General features: G+C 46.8%; 3 protein-coding genes across 3 annotated transcripts in view; 2 read left to right on the forward strand and 1 right to left on the reverse strand.

The window, feature by feature from the left end:
* Positions 1 to 589: 589 nt before the first annotated feature.
* LOC103730361 (vomeronasal type-1 receptor 54-like) lies at positions 590 to 3,975 on the forward strand. Its single transcript, XM_029561331.1, has one exon. The coding sequence runs from the start codon at positions 2,029 to 2,031 to the stop codon at positions 3,004 to 3,006; it is 978 nt and encodes a 325-aa protein (XP_029417191.1). The 5' UTR covers positions 590 to 2,028; the 3' UTR covers positions 3,007 to 3,975.
* Positions 3,976 to 4,642: 667 nt separating this feature from the next.
* Positions 4,643 to 10,825, forward strand: CUNH3orf22 (chromosome unknown C3orf22 homolog). Its single transcript, XM_008828600.2, is given in 5 exon segments — positions 4,643 to 8,125; positions 8,462 to 8,494; positions 8,496 to 8,520; positions 8,522 to 8,586; positions 10,537 to 10,825. Coding segments are annotated over 5 exon segments (399 nt in total). The 5' UTR covers positions 4,643 to 8,036; the 3' UTR covers positions 10,724 to 10,825.
* Positions 10,826 to 20,577: 9,752 nt separating this feature from the next.
* The window catches only part of Chst13 (carbohydrate sulfotransferase 13), a 13,270-nt gene continuing 9,082 nt past the window's right edge, over positions 20,578 to 24,765 (reverse strand). Inside the window, exon 3 of the mRNA XM_008828580.3 lies at positions 20,578 to 22,167. Coding sequence (XP_008826802.1) covers positions 21,325 to 22,167 — 843 coding nt within the window. The 3' untranslated portion in view covers positions 20,578 to 21,324. The remainder of the gene's footprint in view (positions 22,168 to 24,765) is intronic.

Consider the following 24,765-nt stretch of genomic DNA (forward strand, 5'->3'; position numbering starts at 1 on the left):
GTACCTTACCTACTGAGCCATCTCAGCAGCCCTCTAGTGCTGAGTTCTGGAATGGGCCTCCAAGTTTGGGAACTTTGAATTTTTTTTTTTTTTTTCTGGTCTTTTTGAGACAGGGTCTCCCTCTCGCCCCAGCTGTCCTAGAACTCACTATGTAGACCAGGCTGGCCTTGAATTCACAGAGATCTGCTTACCTCTGTCTCCTGAGTGCTGGGATTAAAGGTGGGCACCACCACACCTGGCTGAACTTTTGACAATTTTGTTTCTCATCAATAGCTTCCATTACCAAGCCCTGGGATCTAAACAAAATAAGTATATTTGTCCTAAACTGTTGGGGGGGGGCTTCAAGCCAGCGACCCCCGTGCAGTGATGATTGGGGATGAGTAAGCGCACCGTTTGCCAGCCAATGCTGCCCCCAGTACTGGGGACAATCAGATGCAACCAAGAGCCTAGTCAAGGAGGGACTCATTTATTGCAGGTGTTACAGAGCTTATAAAGGCACCTGGAAACCCCACCACCACCACCCCCAACCCCCAGTGTATCTTAAGGATGGTCATGCGCTGACCATGCACTCCTCAGCTCTGCGGAAGTATCCTTCAGACTTTTAAAACAAGTCAGGCCACACCCCAGTAACTTCCTCTCAGACTTCTGCAAGGCGGGGGGCCTTCAGGTCCCCACACTACACCTTTTCAGATGATAATCCTTTTTAAGTATATAACTAGAAACTGTTACATTATTACAAAATTCATGTGTATGATGCTTTAAAGTCAATAAATATCCTATGAGAAATATCCTACCAAATCATTCATCTAATCTACTGTACATTTTACGCCTGGGCCTCTTTAGTGTGAGGAAATACCACTGCTCACTCGAAGGAAAGATGTTATCTTAGACTCCTGTGGAAAACATCTTCAGGATGGTTGAATGCTTCTTTAATTAAAACCTTACAATAGAATGGCCCTGAATTTACTGTAACTATAATTCTATTTATCACTCTGATCTCACATACTGAAAGAAAAATCTGGAATATGTTCCTGCTGATATTTGATTACTGAGCTCTTCTCACAGAGGCTATCTATCCTGGTATGACATTAAAATATGTATGAGATGCACAGTACAGTGTGATTCAAAGACAAACCTAAAATTCTACCATGTTGCTTGGGAAGGGATTGTTCAGTGTTCTACTGTTTTGAATTTTTTATCTTCTCTGTTTCAGGTGGGGACAGAGCTGATCACTAATTTAAAAAACTGTCTTCTCTCAGGCCACACACATAAAGAACTGCATAAGAATAAAATCAGCAGCCAGCGTCCCCACAGAGATCACTATGTTCCACAAACACTTCCAGGTTGGGTACATAGACTGCATCTTCACACCTAGTGTCTCCATGACACAGGAACAACTGTCCATGTGTTCTACATGAGGTGACTGGAGCTCAGAGTGCTCAAGGTCACACAGAATAAATGGGAGATTGTGGAATTTGAAGCAGTCTGGATTAAGAGTTCATGCTTATCAGCACATCTTGCAGAACCCTATTAAGAGCATGAGGTCTGCAACAGAGGAAGAGACTAGAGAGAGCACTGAAGCACAATGACTCTGGGCATATCTAATCCTGGGCTCTCTGTCCTGGGGAAGTTCTCATCTCTTTTGTGCAATCTTTCCCACTGAACTTGATCAAATATCGTAGAGCTATTATATACCTAGAATCAAGGTGATGCCGATGAAAACCACGTGAGATGCTGCTTTTCTCTGAGGAAAATTCAAACATGGAGCAATAGGAAAATAAACATTTTAATGACACTTGGCACCTTTTAATGTAGAAGAAAGTTTACACATTGAAAGTCTTGCAGTGGGGCACATAATCCAGCCATGACTAAGAAGTATTAGATCAACAGAGAAAGAGGGGATGGCTTCTGGATGACCTGAGGTGGGGCTGAGTGTTTAAATGGAGCAAGGGTGAGTTGGGATGCATCAACGTGTTCTCATGAAGGACACAATGTTATCTGAGACTGAGGAACAAGGTTGTACTTGTGATGAGTTTTCTTGTTCTCTTCAGACAGCTACTATTTGCTTTTTTCACCCGTAAAATGAATAAAGTCAACAAACACAACATTGGCATCAGAAACACCATATATTCTGAAGCTGGAATTGGGATCTCAGCCAACAGCATCCTTCTTCTCTTCCACATCCTCATGCCCATTCGTGGGCAGAGGCCCAGACTCACTGACCTGCCCATTGGGCTCTTGGCTTTAATCCACCTGCTGATGCTGATAGTCATGGGACTCATAGCTACAGACATTTTTCTACCTTGGCAGAGATGGGATGACATCACGTGTAAATTCATTATGTTCTTGTACAGATTTTTTAGGAGTCTCTCGCTGTGTACCACTAGCCTGATCAGCATTCTCCAGGCCATCACCCTCAGCCCCAGAACCTCCTGTTTAGCAAAGTTCAAACGTAAATCTTTACATCTCATCCTATGTTCCCTTCTTTGCATGAGTGTATTCTATACATCCATTAGCAGTGTCCTCTTAAAACATATCATTGCAACCCCTAATTCCACCTCACCCAATCTCACATATGTCACTGAATCTTGCTCTCTTTTACCCATAAGTCACTCTGTTGGGCATGCATTTTTCACACTGCTAACCATCAGGGATGCCATCCTTACAGGATTCATGGCCCTGTCGAGTGCATACATGGTGACTTTCTTATACAGACATAAAAAGCAGTCCCAGTTTCTTCATGGCACCAGCCTCTCCCCAATAGCATCCCCAGAGCAAAGAGCCACCTGCTTCATTCTGCTTCTCATGAGTTTCTTTGTGCTGATGTCCACTTTTGACAGCATTGTCTCCTACTTGAGACATACAAATGACAATCCAATATTGTATTGTGTCCAGATTTTTGCAGCTCATAGCTATGCCACAGTGAGTCCTTTGTTGATCCTCAGTACTGAAAAACGTATAATTAACATTGTGAAATCCATGATTTGTAGGACGGTAAACATCTGACTATTTGGTGATGGATAAGTTCTCTTAAAAGTAGTCAGTGTTCTGGTGTCAGAGCTGTGACTTTTGATGCAGTGTATATGTTCTGTGTTGCAAATTAAAATATAAGGGTGTGGGGTTTGTGAAACCTATTTATTTCTATATGTATGGATGGCTTACATAGAAACACCCACGTGCCAGAATATATAAGGGTTTCACATTTCCCAGTGTGTCTTCAAGGGAGACATGGGATGTGACTCTAGCTGCCATGGTGTGTGTTAACACCCACCCCCACTGCAGTGTATTTTCAAGGGAGATATGGGAGGTGGCTCTCAATGTCATGGCCTGTGTTACCCACACTACTGTTGAATATGTGACAACTTATAATACTCTTCAACAATTCAGTTCCCTCACTTATCTCTACTTTGCCAGACTAGATATGTAAACACTTATAAATATCACATGAGGAGAAAATAAACTTGGTCATCTGCTCAATGATGCCTGTAATAACAGGAGTCACAACAGTGAAAGTTAAACCACAAAATGTCTAGAACCATAAGAATGTATAAACAATGTGCAACCTCTACATACAGTGGACTATTATTCAGTCTTAAAGCAGAAGAAAATTCTGGCACATGGTACAATGTAGATGATCCCTGAAGCTACCACGCTAACTGAAATAAGCATGTTACACAGAATAAACACTGTATGAACCTACTTACAGTAGTTAAAACAATCTGACAGAAACACAACAGAATGCCATCTAAAACCAAGAAGGAAAAAACAGGGCATGCTTGCTTGGTGGAGGCAGAGCTGTGTTCCGGATGAAAAAGTGCTGCACGTACACATGCTTATGGGGTACAAAAATGTGAATTTGATGTGAATTTCCCATTTTAAGAACTCAGCTGTGTGCTCAAAATGGGAAATGGGGGCCTGGAGAGCTGGCTCAGCGGTTAAGAGCACTGACTGCTCTTGCAGAGGACACGGATTTGATTCCCAGCACCCACATGGCGGCTACGAACCCTCCTTAACCCCAGTTCCAGGAGAATCCAAAGCCCTCTTCTGACCTCCACCACATTGCACTCACATACATGTAGGCAATACACTCATACACATAAAATAAAAATAATAAATAAAAAATTTTTAAATGGGAAATGGTTGTATTATGCGTGCTTCAGCATAATAAAAATGTGTCCAGTCACCTTAACCCAGCTGTGAAAAAATGTTCCCTGAAAGTAAGAAGCGAAAATGTTCTTAAAGTGCTAAAATACAAATGTTCAAACTTTAATGCATTTAACAAACTTGTCCAAATGACGTCTTGAAGGATTTCCAATGATGTGCCTCTTATTCTCAGTTGCTCCAAAGAAAGCAGAGAAACTCCAGATAGAGTCAGGTAAGCACCACTCCGTGCTGCTCAGCCTTTAAGAGAGTTTTTAGCTTTGCTAGCCTTGGCTACACAGGGAGCTCCAGGCCAAGCTGGGCTCCATGAGACCCTGTCTCAAACAAACAAACAAACAAACAAACAAACCAAAAAACTAGCTGGGCGTGGTGGCACACGCCTTTAATCCCAGCACTTTGGAGGCAGAGGCCAGTGGATCTCTGAGTTCAAGGCCAGACTGGTCTACATAGTGAGTTCCAGGACAGCTGGGGCTACAGGGAGACCCTGTCTCAAAAAGACCAAAAAAAAAAAAAAAACTAAAAAGAAGAAAACCTTCATCCTGGCTTTAAGTGACTCTAGTGTTGTGAATTTCTGGATCAAGTGTTGCATATGAAGTGAAAACTCCAAAGTTCAGTAATAACCCCACACAGCCCCTGCACACAGGTGTTTACAGCAGCATTCTTCCAATCACTGTAAAGTGCAAAAGGATGAAGATGCACTCCTGTGCAGGAGTGGACAGGCAGGGGCAATGCTATGTAGTGGATTCCCGGGCAGCAAGAGAAGAACAGGCTAGGGATGGACTCAACACAAATGAATTTCAGCTGCATCTTACTGAGTGAAAGGAGCCAGACAGGCTGTGTGTTTCTTGGTTCCCTTCCCAAGACATTCCTTACAAGGACATTATAGGACAGACAACAACTTACGAGAGTGTAGACTGTTGGTGGAAGGGGAAGTGGATGAATGAGAAGAATGGGGTTCAAAGGGGAGGGAACTGCTGTATTTGATGGAGGAATGGGCACACAACTATTTCTTTGTCAAAACCCATAGAATTTTATATTTTTAAAGGTTGAGCCTCAGTGTTTGTAAACTTTTAAAACAACTGACCTCAGCATCTCTGGTAGATGATGTTTTGTCTGAACATCTGAGGCTACAGATACTTTAAGGTGTGAAGCCTGACGTGAACACTAGATGCTCACTGGTAAATTAGTTGCTTACAGAAGTAGGGTTTGGTAATTCTAAAACTGCTAATACAGTTCAGCAATGAGCAAAAAGCTTCTTGGTAGTAAGCTCAAACTTTGTATTGTTGGAGAACAGAGAAACAGAAAATAAAGGATGTTTAAAGCCCCACTGCACTGCACAGTAGCCTGAGACATGAAGCCATGCTTAGATGGTAAATATGGAATGATTTGGATATGCATGTATCAAAATTGTTGGATGATATGCTGATATACATGGCCCAGCTCCATTTGTTTTGATGACCAGAGAAGCAATGTCCATTAATACCTACTGCCCGGATCTCCATCCCTAAATACCAAGTGCGGTGTCAGCAAGATGTAGGAAAAGAAAGTTCCAGGGTTCATTCCCCATAGAAAAACTGAAGTAGTGATGGTGGTGATCATGCCTACAATCCTGGTACTGTGGGGACTAAGGTAGGAAAATTGCACACAAGTTTGAGGACAGCCTGGGCAATGTAGATAACACAAATGGAGCTAGGCCATGTTCACAGTTCACAGTACAGTCCACCATGGAGGGGACGTCAAGGCAGCAGGAACTGCAAGTAGGAGGTGACATCACACCTGAAGTCAGAAAAGAGAGCACTGGACATATGCGTACTGCCCATAAGGTGGACCCTGTGAGGATCCACCATCTCCTATTCAAACTCTCAGTGCCCTCACCTCGCTTTCTTGCTATATTTCAAGCCACTGTCTAAGACAGCACATGATCCTCTAGCACAGGGGGGAGACTGGGGAAAGCTTAAATTTAAGCCTGAGAATTTGAGCAGCTTGCTTGGAATTCAAGCTCCAGCACAGCCCTGGTTGAATCATCTGAAACGTCCACTTCTCTTTCCTTGCACATATCCTGGACATCTCTTGACAGTGCTAGCCACTTCTCCAGGCCTCTTACCTCATCTTGCTGGTAGCTCCTCCTCAGTTTGTTTCCACTCTCCATCAATAGCAAGGCAGGCACCCCACACAGGAACCAGGGTGCTGGGCTGGAGCACCCTGCTCCAGGCTGCTCCCAGCATTTGTGAGATGCCATATTTCACACTGCTCCAGACAGATTACCTGGAAGGTCCCTCCTCCTGACACCCAAGGCAGAAAAGGCTGCTCCTGCTCTGGTAGGAAGCCAGTCTTTTATGTGAAGATGTAAAGGGGAGGGGGAGCTGTTCTTGTCCAGCCTCTTCCCATGCCTCATCTTCCTGTTCTTGCACCTGCTTCTGCTGAGTCATCCTTCTGCAAATTGAAATCTAGCCTAAAGTGTGCCTTGTGTCTGCTCTCATGATTAAGGTCCTAGAACATCAGATAGGGACATTGTCCCCCTGAGCCTGGCCGGAACCTAGGGAGGCTGTCACTTGTTCATCAAACCTTCCTAGCCAGGCAGGTCTTAACCTCTCCAGTTCTCCATGTGGCACCAGGAGTGTTCTGAACACACAAGATGCCTGACCACACTTGATGTCCCCCACAGCCCACAAGGTCATGCTAATGATGCATCCTTACAGAACAACATCCTGAGAAAGGCAGGCTCTCAGATCGGGAGACAGGAATTCAGGGTACAGAGCCCGAGTCTCAAGGCCAAGCCCTCAGCCCTGCAACTCTTGACTTCCAGGGAAGCAAAGCTAGGACTGAGGTTGCAGCCAAAAAGGATTTTTATGCAGCTCCTGGGAGTTACTGGCAATTTTTGTTTTTAGAACCTAAACGGGGCCAAATTTTGTCTATGAAATGTATCAATGTAGGAGTTCCCCGAGTGTGTAGAGCTGAGGTGCCAGCCAGCCCTGGCCACTTGTGTGCCTCTTCACAGCTACTCCCTAGGCTGGGGGTGGAGTCTAGCTGGCCACTAGGGTCAGCAACTACCCTGTCACTGATTGTGACCTCAGAGACTTCTGACCTTGCAATGGGCCTGTGGGCCCTGCTGGCCCAGAGGATTATGGGTTATGGTTCCCTTGGTGGCCTGGCTGCCAGGACTGTGGCCAGCATCAACCCCTGTGGTGTCACTTAAACCTGTACCATGGTCTGCAGTTCTGCTGGTTTGCTTGTTCCCAGAAGACCCTGGACCTGGGCCTTCCCATCTGACAGAGGTTGAGTGTGGCAACTGGGCTTAGGTGTGGGGTTATAGCAGCTCTCCTACTTACAACTTCCTAGGTCAGGGGCAGCTCCAGGGCTTTGTGACCCAAGCCTTAATTGTCAAATTAGAGATTTAGGCTGGGCTGCCTGGTGAGCTCTAGCAGCCTGTGTGACTGTGAAGGACAGCTTCAAGCCAGTTTGTGAGGATCCCTAAGATGGCAGAAGAGATGCCTGAGGATGTGTGGTCATATGGTGGAAGGGTCTCCATAGGGAAGCAGCAATAGCAGCCAGCAGGCTGACACAGCTATGCTGCAAATGAACACAGGTTCCAGGGAACCCCTGCTGCCTCCTTGGTCACCTAGGACTGGCTACCCTGGAACCTCAGCCCCAACTTTTATCAGGTGGATACAAACAAAGCTATTGACCTGCCGGGACATCTTTCCCTTCCTGAAAAATTGGGGCGATGACAATGTTCTCCATGAGTGGAGAAAATTGAGTGAGCTCAGCAGACACCAGCCACAACCTCATGTTCCTGCCCCTGCCCTAGCAGCCTCCTCTTGTCTTCAGCCTCCTCTAGCCATGGCAGAGAGGGCCACAGTCTGACTGCTTCTGTGATGGAATCGAGAACCCCCAAGAAGACTTGTCAGCTTAAGAAACATAGGATCAATGCCCAGGAGAGATTCGCCAAGAAGTTCCCCTATAGGTACAAGATGACCAGAATCCCTAGGGCTGGACCCTGCTGCCCCTCCAAATTACCCCCAGGTCTCTGGAATATAGATGGTATTCTGAGGAGTTACAGCTGGCGGGGAGAGTCTCTCACCCACATGGTTCCTGAGGAACCCTGTGCTGTGATGATGCTCTAGGTCTCCCTTCTTCACCCCCTGCCCCTGCCCATGTGAGCCAAAGGCCCACTGTGGTGTCTAGGAGGTCAATTTTGGTGAAATATTCAGAGTAGGACCGGGAAGATAGAAAGCTCCCAGGCAGTATGAGTTTCTGTGGGTGACTAGCAGCTGCAAGCACTTTGCTACTCACCTTGCAGGTTCTCTTTGTTGATAGAGCCCAGCTCTGAATCCTCAGTCTTGGAAGGCCAAGAACAACCCACCAAAAGAACCAGCTACCACTACAGAAGAAACTGGTGCCAACAAGGTCCATCCCCATCCCAGGGTAAGTTCCCATTCCTGGCTGCTCTCTATGGCTACAGACACCCATAGAGACGTGCTGACATGACCCCACCACATACAAGGAAACCTCCACCAGGCTGTAGTGTAGCATGTACATAGGCCTGATAGACCCACTATTCCATCCTGACAGGCTCTAAGACTAGAGGGCAAAGGGCCTTCTGACACCCCAGCCTCACCCCAATGCCTCAGATCCCTCTCTTAGACTCCAATTAATCCTGGCTCAGCAGTAGCATCAGGGCCAAGGGCAGAATCCTTGGTCATGGTTCAGTATATTAACTCCAGCCAGCTCCCAGGATGCATACCTAACTCCCCAGCACACCTAAAGAGACGATAATACACACACACACACACACACACACACACACACACAGGCCCAGGCCTGGCTTTCTGCCCCAGGCCCTGTGCCTCCTCCCTTATCTGGCTGCCAAAGCATAAGATCTCTGACTTCCAACTCAAATCTCCTAACTGAACTGGTGAAGACTGGCTGCTGAGGCTGGGGCGGGAAAACTGATAAGTCCCCATACCTCAGTTTCCATTTGGGCAACCTGGAAGCAGCTTGGAGCATGGAGAGGCTGTAGATGTTCAGCCAGCTGTATTGGAGTGAGGGAGGACAGTGAGGCTGGCCTGGGTTGAGTAGGCCCAAGGTCCCAGGCCAAGATGTTAAGGATACTGTAGTACAGGGAGCACAAAGAGCAGAGGAGCCTGAGCAGAGACAAATGCTTCTGGGAGGACCGAGGCTTTGAGTGACAGTGAGGCCAGGCCAAGAGAACCAACCAGGGACAGGGCAGCACTGAGGCCTAACCAGTATGGAGGGCCAGGTAGACCATAAGAGTTAGGAAAGAGGAGGGTGAGGGCTGAATGGCCCACCAAACCAGAGCAGATGAGCAAGATGTAAGTAGAAGAGACCCCAAATCGACTGGGCCCCCCAGTTCTGAACTCCTACCTGCCCCTTGGTGAGAGCCAAGTGTGGGGTCCAAAGCACAGAGAAGGGAGAAGGAAGTGTGTAGGAGAGGAACAGGGACCGTGAAGGAGGAGATACGCAAGGTGGAGAGACTGCATGTGCAGATCCCATAAGTGAGAAGAGAGCAAGGTCCCACCTGGTGAACTTGAAGGGAGCAGGCTCAGGTGGGGAGGTGGAAGGAGACAGTCTCAGATGGGAGGGAGTAGTCTCAGGCATGGAGAAGCAGGAGGGGACATGCCGCACTAGCACGTCAAGCTCCGAGTATTCTGGGCAGAGGGCGTCAGGACTGAACAAACAATCACACCATCATGGAGTGGGAGGAAGGACTCTTTATTGTTTGAGACAAGGGTTTAAATACCTTTTCAGTAAAGGAGGTGGAGTCAGGACACATGATAATTGGGCATTCCCCTGATCACCTGACTGTAAGGCTAGTTTTGGGTCAGGGTGTACTTTTCTCAGAATCAGGAGGAAGTCCTTGTGATAAACAATTCCAGGAAATACCACAGATACCCAAGCTCTTATAAGGGGGAGGTGGAGGTCAGGACACCATGTCCCTGCAGGGACAGTCTCAGGTAGAGAGGTAGGAAGCAAGCTCCTGTAGGTAGCCTCACAGGAAAAATAAGCATGACTTATCAGAGTCCACTGACTGGCATTAAGAGGCAGCTCACCCAGTGTGTGGGCAGGACTGGGGTGGGTTTCAGGGGACAGCAGAGGCACAGGAGGCATTATGAACCTGCTGGGCTTCAGCTTGGATTTCCAGGGCTGGAGGAGCAAGTGGCAGGAGGTGTGCATGAGATGCTTCCTGGGCTTCCTGGGCAGCCACTGACTAGAGAGACTGTGTGTCAGACTGGGACAGGCCTGGCTGGGTGCAGAGCTGTTAAGAACCCTCCCAGATTTGGCCCTGTCTGCCCTGTCTGGCTTCAAACTGTGCAGGGTCCCCTGGTCAGGTGTGACTGTGTGTGGCTTCTCTAGGGTCGGAGCTCCAGATTTTACATTGCTGCTCAGCTTCTGCTCCCCACCCCGACAGTCTCCACTTTGTAACCTCTGGGAACTCAAGTTACTGAGCTTCCGTTTCCCCAGACAAGACCCCTGAAAGCTTCCCCCTCCAAGGGCCAATGCTGACCAGTCCTATGCAGGGCCATCTTGGAGTCTCTCCTAGAACCCCTTGCTCCTCTGCGTGACCTTCTTGGCAACCTTCTCTCTGCTCTGGGGAGCAGCCACAAAGACATTAGCGAAGGGAGCAGTCTTGAAGGCCACCAAAAATCAGGGGTGGTCCATCCCCCACCCCCAGAGACCACACAGCATTAATAAACTTTGCAGGTTCAAATCCTGCTTCTGATTGGACTGGTCACTTTGGTCTCTGAGCATCTAGTTTCTCATCTATAAAATGGATACAAGGTTTAATCTTGAGGCCTCAGAGTGAAGATTAAATAGAGCAAATGTCACTTCTAGTTTATCCAAACACATACCTGTAAATCAAGATAGTGGGACATTGGACCTGGAGAGATGGCTCAGTGGTTAAGAGCACTGGCTGTTCTTGCAGACAACCAGAGTTCAAATCCCAGCACCCACATGATGGCTAACAACGATCTGTAACTCCAATTCCAGGGAATCTGACTGTCAGGAGCCATGCTTCACATAAGCATTGGAAATTAGAAGAGTGCCACTTAAAGAGCTTCTGAGCTCTCTGCTTCAGCAGTAAGAGCTGACAGGATGTACCTGTATGATAAATTAGATCTTCTGGAAGATGCAGCTACGTGCTGTATCCATAGTAACTTTTTTGTTTCTGTTAGTAAAAATCACCTAGGTAACCCCAACTCCAAGTCAGACAAAAAGGACCTGTGGGGACCCCACAGTAGAGTTCCCTCTGGAGATCTCTCTCCGACCTGTACCTGCCTTCCCTTTAATAAATTCCTCGCATAACTTCAGACTTTTGTCTGAGTTTCTTTCTCGTTGAAGACCCAAGCCTGGTGGGCTTGGGGGGCGTTCAACAATTGGCGCCCAACGTGGGGCTTGAAGACCCCCAGCACCAGGCTGCCCAAGAAAGATTTTTTGAGGAAAAATTGTTTTTTGGGTAAGTATGCTTTTGTTAGGTAAGTATGTCCTTTTCCCTTCTTTCCTTCAGTATATTTTTCATAGTTATAGGTTGCAAGTTTCAGGGTTTGGTTTATGGGCTCTTGGTACGAGATTTTTGGATTTTAGAGTATGGGACAGAGTCAGGAAAAAAGTGGAAAAGGCGTCTCAGACAGGAGAAATAGTTTCACTTGACTTCTGGGCTGCTTGGACATTTGTTAGAGTGTTTGCTGAATATTGTCCAAGGAGCTTGTTTCCAAGCCAGTTTTTTCATACATTTAGAAAGACAATTAATCTTTATGAAATTCATGAGGAGGTGAGGCTTAAAGTCTTAGAGCAAGTTTGCAGAGTTTTTTATTCAGAGTTTCCTCCTCCTTACCCGGTTCCCGGCGTTCAGAGTTCAGGGAGAAAACAGACACAGACGGTTAACTTTAAATTCTGGCGCAGAAAATCAGACCTAGATATTAAAAATGGACTGTCCTGTTAAAGATGTTTTCTGCCTGATGTCTCTTGCTTGTCGTTTCAAACTTATGTAGGATAGGCTGAAAATGTGAGAAGCTGACTCTGGGCAGAAACTGGTCCTTTCTGCTCAGACTCATGATAGTTCTCACAAACTTCTGTTCTCAAGAATTTTCCAGGTTCAGACTGACCCTCTGACTCTGTGAAAGGAACTGAGATCAGCTTGCATGTTTTAGTGCCTTAGCATGCAGGATTTTCTCTGGCTAAAAAGGCTTCCACCTCAGGGGTCAGTCTCCTTGGGTCCCTTAATGGGTGGCCTAAACCTAGATTGATCGTGCAGTGTCTTATGGAAGCAGACAGGGAATTCAAATTCCGCTGCAGATTAATCTAACTAGGGAACAGTTTGAGGGCTGTTCAGGATCCTGACCAGGGCCGTCCACAGCGATGCTTTGGGATGTAAAATTGGCATGCCCACGTGATGTCTACACTGTGCCTTTTGAAGATCTGTGTTGGGTGCCATTCCCAACAAATTTTGTTTCAATTTGGTTTGATGGTACCATTTAACAAATTTCCCTCATTTTGAGCCTGGCATGGCTCTGTGTGAAAAATGGCATTTTTGGAACCTCCCTTTGTCTTTATTTTCCCGACAGCACAGGTCGGTGGCTCAGGTATGTGAGGTGGCATCCTGAGCACTCTAAGCAAGTAATTTGTGGCAGAAGTAGCTTGTGAGGAGTACTCTAAACAGGTGGCTTGTGGCAGAAGCCGCTTATGATGAGTCTAGGAGCTCTACAGGTAGTTTGTGGCAGGAGCTACAGGTAATAATGAACGAGTGATTTGTGGCAGGAATCACTTGTGATGCGCTCTTGAACCTATTTCACTCTTTTCCAGGTTCCATGATTGTGCAAAAGACATCAATAAATATTGTGCGCACTTTGAAAATTAAAATTTGGCTACTGATATCAGTTATAAATTTTTCTTTGACTTGTTTGTCTCACTTTGAATGTTAAGTTTGCTTGTGTCTCCATGGTTACCTGTTGTCACCTTATTGTTTCATGGATGTGTTTTATGTTACCTTGACGACCTCTGTTTGTGTTACTCTTGGATGTATCTAGAACTGAGGTGTGTCCTCTCCCTCCCTTATCGTTTTGTTTGCTGTATGTTACCTTCGACCCCTGCTTGGTACATACATACCTCTTTCGCTCAACAGGACCCTCTGTCTTCAGATTTCAGAGGACGAGCAAGAAAACACCTCCACCTTTGCTAACATCACGTTTGCCTTCCACCTTTGCTAACGATTTTTAATTCACTTTTGCTTTGTAGGTTATTTCTCCTTCATTGGTTAACAGTTTTCTTTTTTCCCAGGACTATGGGATGGCTCAAGCATATACTTCAGGAACAAGGTATGATATTCAGTTCGCAGGGAATGAATGATTTTGTGGACTTGCTTGAGGAAGTTTGTCCTTGGTTTCCGAAACAGGGTCCTTTGACACTGGATGTATGGCATAAAGTGGGTGCAGAGTTACAGGTGTATTATACTAAGCAAGGGCCGTTACAGGTCCCAGAGGAGACTTTCATGCTCTGGACTCTCATTCAAGATTGCTTGAGGTCCGGGCCAGAAAAGGAAAAAGTTGCTGAGCATGGGGTATTGACTTGTCCTGCTCAGTCTTCCACAGGCACCGAACTAGAGAAGTCTCAGGAGTTGTTTGACAATGTGTGAGACCACCTCTAGGAGACCTCTGAGTCCTCTACTGAGGCTTCAGCCTTACAGTTACAAGCTAAGTTGTCTCCCTCCATAATACAAATACAGCCTGAAAAGAACACCCAGACACGGCCTACGCCTACTCACACTCAGGTCTGTGTGTCTTCTCAGATGATGCAAGGCAACTCTGTCGCTATGGTATACAATCCTTCTGTGTCTTATACATCATCTTTAATGTCTCCATTACAAAAGATTGTGCAGCAGGCAACTGCTGCTGGAGAGGATGTTTCGGGGTTCATGTCAATCATGGAGCCTAATGACAGTCAAGGTAATGGAGATACTGTTTCAGTTCAAGTCTTTACAAAACTTTAAATCTGCTTGTATGCAACAAGGCCCTACAGCTCCTTTTACTCAGGCTGTGTTAGATTCCCTGCCTACTGAACAGTTGCCTCCTAATGATTGGAAATCACTGGCCAAAGATTGTCTGTCAACAGAAGAATATTTTATATGGAGGTCACATTTTAGCAAATTCTGTCTGGCTACAGCTGACCTAAATAGACATCTACATATTCCTGTTACTTTTGACATGCTTGCAGGTCCAATATAAGGAGACGGAGCAGCAGCTAAATTTCCCTAACGCCGTTTATGCTCAAGCTAATGTTGCAGCAAAAAAAGGCCTGGAACAAGCTGCCCAATACTGGACGGCAGACTGAGGACCTGGCTAAGATCAAACAGGGTCCTAATGAGTTGTATCAGGACTTTGTGTCTAGGCTTTTTGTCAGCTGCAAGGCTAATACACGGCTTGTGAAGTGTGTGGCTTATAAAAATGCAAATGTTACCTGTCAGGCAGTTCTGAAAGCATATGGAAAGAAAGGAACCTTGTCTGATTATATCAGACGTTGTTCTAACATTGGCCCAGTTCATGACATGTTTCACCAACAGTCAAAGAAACAATGTTGCCAGTGTGGCAAACCCTACGGTCCTTCTCAACAGGAAAAGTGAACTTCTCCAATACTGTCAGGAAGGTCTCCATGACACCCTCTTTGGCATAACATTCTCTTTTCAAGTTAGTTACAGTGTCTATAGGTACCTGGTACCCAAAGCTTTAAGACAATAAGAGTAGATGCCAGAGCCTGCACCATTGATTTTCTTGTTCACCATGTCACTTGTAGTTACATTCTCTAAAGATGAATTTGACAAGTAACATATATTACATTTAAGTTTAATTTCAAGTCATTTCTTTTAATATTTGTTTTAAGCTGTTCTTGTCATGTTTGTTTCATGTTACCTTGGAAACCTATATTGTGTTGTTAGGGAACCTCCTTTCTGATAGTAATATCTCCATGACAACAATAGTATTTGTTTTCTATTACCTTAGTTACGTACCTCATAGTATATAGAGTTCTTCTTTCATGCACAGGTATCATTACTTAGCTTCCACTCCTGGTGAGTACACCTTGGAGCATGCCTTCACAGTCATATTTCCTTTACAGCTTACAACTTTAATCCAGAAATTGTTCATACTGACTTTGTCTTCCTTTGGTGTTTAGAGTTTAACCTTATCTACATTTCTTTAGGATTGCTAACATTAAAATTTTACTTTGCATTTAGGCACTGATACTGCTATTGTCTATAGCCATGTCTTCCTCCCATAAAGGCAACCTGTTGTTCATCACATTTCTTATATTCATTTGGATTTCTGCTGTTGGCACTGAGAACATTTATTGGGCTCATGTACCCAATCCTCCTCTTCTACGTCCTTATACTTGGAAAGAGCCCACTATTGTGGTTCCTACTTTTCCTATGAATGTTTTGTCACCTCCTTATGGAACAGGTCAGCCGGATTTTCCTGATGAAGAAGGAAGAGTCTTTAAGTATACTCAGTTCATCACTACTGAGATTATGTGCTTTTGATATTATGTGCTTTGGCGTTCCTCCTTGCTATCCTATAAAACAGCAACATTGGGTTGTTCCGAAAGGTGGATGGAATCGTAGTCATCCAGATGGCTACATTTTTCTGCCCAGTCAATAGGTTCTGATTGGACTAAATATGAGACTACACCTGCTCCATCTCTCCCAGAGTGTGGAAGGTTTACTTATGCTCAGATTTCTGAATGACAATCTTTGATATGGCAAGATTGTAAAGGGTTAATTGGCAAAGTTTATAGGTCCTGGAATCATACTTGGTTTGCTTGGGGTCCTGTAGGAAATTGGTTACAAGATTGTGTGGATTATAAGGCCTTTGTCTCTAAGTGTGATCTATGTCGCGAGCCGGGACTCTGTCCAGCAGAGTCCCGGAAAGACGACACAGACACCAAGGTGAGGTTCAAGCTTCTGTTTCTCTTGCATCCTTTATTCTCTCTCTTTCATTATCTCATACACTGTGAGTTGGGTGGATGGAGGCATAGCTAACCCTTGATCTCAATTAAGAATAGAACATACATTATATCCTCCTCAAATGCATATTTGGAAATTGCTAGCTGCTCTTAAGCCTGTAGAAATCTTTGATGGAACTGTTGCTCTTACTTATGATAAGGTATTTTATGACTTTACTAAAGTTAAAAAGTACAATGTGTCAGCTTGTGTCCACTTTCCTCTAGTAATCTTAATGGACATGTGGTCATTCGGGACATGAATTTAACTTGCCAAAATTGTCATTTGTATACTTGTCTTAACAACTCTATAGCCTTTGATCCAGCTTTTGACTCTGTTATGATTTTGACTCAAAGAAATTCTTTATGGATTCCTGTGAAAATGCATCATTCCTGGGAAAGCAGTCCTGCTCAAGGACTGATTCTGAGATTTTTCAAAAGGTTGTTATGGCATGGTAAACGCATGATTGGTCTGATTATTGCTGCTATTTTAGGACTTACTGCTTTGGCTGCTACTGCAACTACTGCTGGTGTGGCGCTACAAAAATCTGCCCAAACGCAGACTTATGTTGAGCGTTGGCATGACAACTCCCATAAGCTTTGGCCACAGCAAGCTCAGGTGAATGCTCACTTACAAGATGAAATTGCGGCTTTACAAAGTAGATTTCATTGGTTAGGTAGTAAGCTCTTGGAATTGCAGAAAACTGTAGATTGGAATTCTACTCAGATTTGCATTACTCCTTATAAGTTTAACCCTTCTCTTTATGAGTGGCATAATTTAGAACTGTACATTCAGGGAAAAAATGGATAGTGCAACATTTAATGAGATGCAATTACAGGAAGAAATCTTTGCAGCATTTTCGGAAGAACTGCCTTCAGCTACTTCTATTGATCAGATAGCTACTTCTTTAGCAAATACTCTCTCTGGTCTTGGTCCTCGTGGATGGTTTCAGAGTATTTTACATAGTTCTGGATTTTCTCTGATTACCTTGATGATTGTTCTCTACATGCTGTTAGTAGGTGGTCACTGTTTTTCATTGTCTGCAGCGGCAGGCTCACAAATGGGCTGCCGCAATTATCTTTTCTGCTTTGCATTTTCAAAAGGAAAACGTTGCTTCGCTTACAGGTTAACATAGCTACAATCATAACCTCAGCTACAGTAGACTATGCCTTACAGACATATCTCAATACCCTGACCTAATCGAGTTTTATCTGTCAACCCTTTCCTTCCACGAGGCACTATTGCCTGTGTTCCTGGCATTCTCCAGTAATCGTTGACAAAAGCCCCCTGCCTTGTTGATTTGTTGGCTCTTCTAATGACAGTACCTCCTCTGTTGCTAATGGCCACTCCATAGTGGCACGGGAAGAGGGCATGTTTCTGCTTTTTCCACAGGATGCTGACAGTGCACGTTGGGTACCTGATCGCCTCGTTCGATTAGCGGAATCTCCAGCCTCTACGCCGCCTGTATCATCACGTTGCACCGACTGACATCGCACCCTGTGTTCCCAATTTTCTTGGACTATTTTTGTGCTTGGACTCTGTTCACCTTTCCTATGGACTGTTTTTCACCTGGACTTTTCCGCAGACCTTGGATATGATGCACCACTGCCCTCCTTGCTCGATGACTTGTCCCGTGATTTATGCACCATTGTTCTGATCCTGTCTCCGTCTTCCTGTTTCCCTATGTACCCTTGGTTGTTAGTTCCTTCCATTTCCCTTCGCCACGTTGGGGTCCTTTTGTCTTGTGCTTGGAAGGGGGGAATTAGGCCTACACAGCCTAAGCTCAGCCTAAGCTCAGCAGCGCCTGCATGCTGGTTCAATGCTATTCACAATTTGATTCAAAATGCAATCTAACAATTCAAATTTGGTCCAAAATTCAAATTTCTATCTCAGTGGCACTGTGCCACAGCGTTGTTTCCCATTTCTTCCCCACAGCCATGGCCAATTGACAGGAGCTTTCCAGAGGCTGGTCAGCCAGTGACGGGTAAGATCCTCTCAGAGGAAAACGGGATGCCAGCCACCCCCAACGGCTTTCACTCTGGCAGAGGATGACCTAAGACAGGCACGGTCTTTCCATCCCGGTCTTGGCACGTACTTCATCTTTAAAAAATATAAAAAGAAAGGGGGAAATGTTGGGAGCCATGCTTCACATAAGCATTGGAAATTAGAAGAGTGCCACTTTAAGAGCATCTGAGCTCTCTGCTTCAGCCATCAGAGCTGACAGGCTATACCTGTATGATAAATTAGATCTTCTGGAAGATGCAGCTACGTGCTGTATCCATAGTAACTTTTTTGTTTCTGTTAGTAAAAATCATCTAGGTAACCCCAACTCCAAGTCAGACAAAAAGGACCTGTGGGGACCCCACAGTAGAGTTCCCTCTGGAGATCTCTCTCTGACCTGTACCTGCCTTCCCTTTAATAAATTCCTCACATAACTTCAAACTGTTGTCTGAGTTTGTTTCTTGTTGAAGACCCAAGCCTGGTGGGCTTGGGGGGCATTCAACATCTGACTCCCTTTTCTGTCCTCTGCAGACATTGCACGACATGGGTGCACTTACACACATGCAGGCAACATACTCATACACATAAAATAAAAATAAATAAATCAAAAGAATTTTAAAAAAACATAGTAGGACATTGGCAGTCATTTGAGTAGTTAGAAATAGCAAGAGTAGGGTGTCAGCAAAATACCTGTTAGTATTGATGGCACTGATGGAACTTAAGAGCCACACCTAAAATCCTAGGCAGACATTAAAACAAAAAAGCAACAATATATTGATCTGAAATAATCTACAAGGTATAGTCAGACTTTTTTTTAAAGTACACAAGTGTCTAAAAAGCTACTTACTATCTTATGTATATTAAAAACTTGTGCCTGTGTGTGCATGTGTGGTGTCTGCAATGTTGGCATGCTGGGGGACATCCATGGGGGAGCAGAAGAGTAGGTGCCCCATAAGAGACAAGTAGCAGCACTTGTAAGGCTGAGGGGTTGCAGCAGAGCAGTGAGACATCTAATCATGACACACCTGAGCTTGTGACACTCCAGTGTTTGCTTCAGGAAACAGGGAACATCACCAGCTGTATAGCAGCTATAAGTGAGCTGAGAACCAAGAGGTGGGTTGCAACAGCTGAAACCATCCATCCAGTGGCCTGTAACAGCATGTGAGGGCAAGGGTCCTCATAGCAAAGATGGTGGGTTGTCCCTGGTGTGACCAAAGCCCCAGCCCTTCCCTCCTTAACTTGACTAGAAAGGCAGATGGATGGTCCAGAGCTTCTGGGGAAGATGCCAGGCCCTGGGCTCTCTGTGTAACTTCAGAGGGAAAAGGCCCAAACTGGGGCAAAGATTCACATAGCCAGCACCAGCTGAGGCAGCTCCTTCACAGACCCATACAGGCAGGTCCCTTGGACAAGGCCAAGAGGTGCTGTGAAGGCCTCAGGCAGGTTCCTGTGAGGGAAAAGCTGATATAAACAAAGCCTAGGAATGACTATGACCAAGCAGCTAGTCTCTGGCTTCTTTGAGCCCTCGGGGTCCCACACCTGATGTGGCCTTGCCTGCTACCAATCAGCTGACTGGGAGCCTTCTTGACCTGGATAAAGATCTGAGCAGGCAAGGAGATGCCCTCTGGTGCAGGCAGTCCCTGCCCTTGAGTGTCAAAGACCTAGGGCTGAAGTCGCAGAGCCAGAGGCAGTAGCTCAAGCCCCAGGAGCCAGGGCCCTGCTGCTTCAGGTTGTAGAAGGCAGAGGCTCAGGGCCCCAGGATCTCAGGTTGGAGGCTCACTGTCCTGGGCTTTAACTCCCAGAAGCCCTGCCCTGGATGGCATTGTAATACTCAGTGAGGAGGAGAAGGAGGATGGGGGAGGGGGAGAGGGAGGGGAGGGGGGAGGGGGAGGAGGAGGAGGAGGCAGGGCCTGCTCCTGTCATAGCTCCTGGGCCAGCCTTGGGTGTCAGACCCCCCCCCCAGCTCCTCCAGAAACATGCTACTGCCCTTAGGCCTAGGGCGTCTGAGACCTTTGGCCTTTAAGCTTTTCAGCAGCAAGTGAACTTCATGGTTTCTTGTCTCTGGTTTTTCATAGCCTTTTATCTTTCTTCAGCCCCAACTCTCCATCCTCTCTACTTCTATGACCTTTGGTCCTTCATCTCCACCATCTCTGCTCCCCATTGGTTCTGCACAGCTGTACTCTGGAACTCTTCAGTCACCCTTGCTGCTGCAGCCATCACCACTGCCACCAACCACATGAGGGCTGCAGAGGAGGTAACCTGGGTTCTGTGGCCACTTTCCTCTGACCTTCATAATCACCCTGCATTCTTGTACCATTAGGCAGCAGAGGAAACTGGGGTTCAGAGACTCAGTAACTCGCCCAACAGCAGTCCTGTGGCAGATCACATGGCCAAATGAGGCAGAGAAACTTCCCAAAGTTAGAAAGTAACAAAACATTTATTTCAAAAACATGACTGTCCCAGCTCCCTGGTGTCCTGTTAAAAACTGCCACCCTGTTGCACCCTGGTCTTCCGTGGGTACACAGAAAAACCCAGCATCTTGCAAAAATCCAGCATCCTGTGGACCAGCCATTTGGAAAGAGGTATCCCTGCTCTGGGACTGGCAGAGTAGCAGGCAGCTCACACTGGCTCCTGAGCAGTATCTGCCGAAAGGTATACCCATACCCTAAGGCTGGCCAGGGCACAGAATCTATCCTGGCCACATGTGTCCTTGCCAGAGTGGGTGAAGTGGAAAAGACAAATGGTTAGACCTCAGGCTACATTAAGCCAAGCTTTAGTGTTTGGCCTTTGCAGCACCATGGACAGTTTCCAGGCAGACTTGACCAAGAAATAGCCTCTCACAGCCTAAAATGGGTGATTGTTGTTGCCCACCTAGGAATGCCACCAGGGGCAGGAGGAAATGATAGGCATCCAGCTGCATTCCCAGGCAGAGGCAGCCATACAGATGTATGGTCATCTGAGGCAGGCTGTCCCCAAACCCAGTCAGGTATGGCCTGGGTCCAGAAGGTCAGGCCCGCTGGGTAAGCTGTGTGGGTGGTCCTCCAAGCATCTCCTGGGCCAAAGCACCCAGCATGTCTTTGGCTCGTGTCAGAAAGGCGCATTGCTGTGTCTCACCTAAGCAGGTGCCTAGTAAAAGGCCCTCCTGACACCCACCGATCCTAATGCAGCCGCAGATAGGAGGGGGCAGAGTAGTTGAAGAGCAGGAAGTCCATCTTGTAGAGGTCGAAGAGACGGTGCTGGTAAAAGGGGCTGATGTCCTGGAAGAGGCGCTGCGCCTGATCGCGAGCTGGGGCGGCTTTGGGCCTCGGCGGCGCAGGGAAGCGCAGGCCCGGAGCGCCCACCAGGCTCAGCACGAAGGCCGCATCCTCCGCCAGCGTCTCGAACTTCCCCACTACGTCGTAGCGCAGGAGGCACGGGTGGCACAGTGCGTGCGCACGCTCCCAGTGCTCGTTGAAGGGCTCATCGCGGCGCGTGCGCGGGTCCAGCAGGTAGGTGAGGAACTCGGCGAAGCGCACGTCGTGGCCGCAGGCCAGCGCGTCAGGGTGAGCGCGTGGCCGCAGGCGGCGCACAATGCGCGTACCATAGCGCCGCTGGAAGGCAGAGCTGTAGGGTCGCGCCAGCTTGTTACGGTAGGCCGACGCCAGGCGCTCGAAGGGCTCGCGTACGAACAGGAAAGCCAGGTAGTCCCGCAGCCGCCTGTTGATCTCCGCTGGCCTGAAGTCGGCCAGTGAGGGCAGCAGTCCGGGAGCGTGCGCCTCGTGCGCAGGGATGGCGTGGGGATCCCCACGCGCGCGGCCACGCAGCGCCAGCAGCACGCGCTTCCAGTTGGTGCAAGCCACCTTGGGCACGTAGCAGTACAGCAGCCCGTGTGCGTCGTCCACCAGTACGTGTCGCAGGTCCTCCGGCCGCAGCAGGCGCTGCCGGCGCGAGTGGCGGGCGCAGGCCCTGCGCAGCAGGTCACGCCGCTGCCGGTGCACCTCGGCCAGCGGGGAGCGCGTGCCCTGCGGAAGAAAGGGAAGGGCCGAGGGTCTGAGCGGAGCGGGCTCCCGGGCTCTACTGCTCCACACACGTCATGCACCCAAGGACACGGACAGGGCACCCGGATTGGTACCCTAGAGGTGGTATGGGGCTGGGGATCCGCCCCAGTCTTGGATTTGAGAAAAATAGAGTCTGCTTGTGCTGAGGCGGAGAGGATGTGAGGAAAGCCACATGCTAGATACTGTGTGAGCTCTAGAAGACATGCAGAGAACGGATAATACCCAGGACAGGGAAAGGTGGGTACAGAATGATCAGAGCTCACTGTGTTTAGCAGGCATCCATTCACTGTAAAAGCTGTACCAGATCCCTGACTTTGCTTAATTCCATGGAGAGCAGAGAAGTGCAGTCATTTGTAGATCCCGGACTTTTTTTGTGTGGGAGATGATTAAATAACTTATTAACTATATATTTATGAATGGGCACATTTCTTTCCGTCTTGATTTCTCCCCACCCCTCCACCTCAACGAATGTGTTTGACCTGCATGTTTGTGCATGCCCGGTGCCCACGGAGGTGGGGGGGGGGCAGAAGAGGGCTTCAAATCCCCTGGAATAGATAGTTTTTAGGCACTGTGTGGGTGGTGGGAGCCAAACCCTGGTTTGCAAGAGCAGCCAGTGCTCTTAACTAAGTCATCTCTCCAGCCCTGATCCCCAATGAATTTTAATCTCAGTGTTTAGTCAGGAAGCTTGACCTTTTCCTAGATCACCTTCACTCTGAAAAAACAGCCACCAGCCTTTATCTAGCACTTCCAGTATGACAACCACTGTGTGACTCTATGAGCTCAGTCCTATTAAGAGGACCATGGTGCAATCCAGTTAACCTGCCTCAGCTGTGCAAAGACCCAGGCTGTACCTACAGTGTCCCCTCAAATTTGTTCTTGAAATGGGATCCTCGTCTCTAAGACTAACCCTCTGCCACATTCTACTTTCATGGTTTTGAAATAGAGTACAGGGCACTACTAAATCTGTTAAAGGTATGATTAGTGTTAACGATAAGTTCATATTATAGCATCCTTCTGATGTTAATTTTCCTGAAACTAAGCAAAGACATTTGGGGGATGGACAATTTGGCTTCTTAATTAGCAACTTTTGCATCTTCCCTGTCTTGAGTACCACTGTAAGCCAGCACCAGCTATCTTGAGCACTCCACAGACACCTTGAGAAAACAGCACAAAGACCACAGCTGATAGCAGTGGCTCCTGAAGGTACGGCCTCAGCCAGGGCTGTTGAAATTATTTGTATCAGACTTTTGCTATAATAAGCCTTGGAGAAATTGCAACTATTCTACCTGAACCAGAGGTGGACTTTCTCTCTTGTGCCTGGTGCTGAGACAAGGCTGTGATTGATCCAGATACAAACTTCCATGGCTTTGGGTGGTGCTAAAGAAACAAATGGCTAGCCAGGTATGGTGGCACATGCTTTTAATGCCAGGACTCGAGAGGCAGAGGCAGGAGGCTCTCTGTGAATTCAAGGCCAGCCTGGTCTATATAGGGAGCTCTAGACAGCTACAGGGAGATGAAAGAAAGAGGGAGAGAGGGAGGGAGGGAGGAAGGGAGGGAGGAAGGACGGAGAAAAGAGAAAGAAAAGAAAGAAAGAAAGAAAGAAAGAAAGAAAGAGAGAAAGGAAGGAAGGAAGAAAGAAAGAAAGAAAGAAAGAGAAAGGAAGGAAGAAAGAAAGAAAGAAAGAAAGAAAGAAAGAGAGAAAGGAAGGAAGGAAGAAAGAAAGAAAGAAAGAAAGAGAAAGGAAGGAAGAAAGAAAGAAAGAAAGAAAGAAAGAGAGAAAGGAAGGAAGAAGGAGGAGGAGGAAGGAAGGAAGGAAGGAAGGAAAGAAGGAGAGAGAAAAATGAAAACTGTTGGGACTCAGGTTTGCTTAGCTTTGTGGGGCACCTACTGGCTTCAGGGCAGAGGGTCTGATCGATGACAGAGTCATAAACTCTGGGACCTGTGTCTTCCCAACAAGTCAACTTATTTTAAAATTCAGATGGTTTTTATATATCCCAAGGAACTAGCAGTCATGTGGGATATGGCAGTCACATAAAAAGATTTTGGGTACAAAGAAACAGGACATTTAGTCTGTTAGTTGGTGCCAGAAAGATTCTTAAACTTTTACTCAAGGTTATCAATGCCTATCCAGTAATTTATTGGCCACAATGTGGTGAACTTTTATCTTTTAGCTCAGGTGTAAACCTTTAACCTGGACTAATCTCTTAGCCAGGGATAGCTGAGTTATTTGTTCAGGACAAGGAGATGAGCTAAGGGTTGTTGACCAAGACTCTTTCGCACAGAGCAGAGCGCCTGCACTTTTATGACCACTCAGCTTCCTCCTGCCAGTCTAGCAGTGTTCTGCAAGAGAGGGTTTATCAGGGCCACTGTTTTCAGTGTCCCTCCCTTTAGCAGAGAATGCAGCCTGGACCTATAAGTTTTAGGCTCATCTCGCCCTAGGGCCTGGCATCCTGGTTTCCTACAGATCTGTATACTTAAAACTGATTAAAATGGTAAAAAAAATTTGGGGGTTTTTGAGACAGGGCCTCCCTGTGGCCTCAGCTGGCCTGGAGCTCGCTATTT

Source organism: Nannospalax galili, unplaced genomic scaffold (genome assembly GCF_000622305.1).
Source record: "Nannospalax galili isolate Female #2095 unplaced genomic scaffold, S.galili_v1.0 scaffold332, whole genome shotgun sequence".
NCBI lineage: Eukaryota > Metazoa > Chordata > Mammalia > Rodentia > Spalacidae > Nannospalax > Nannospalax galili.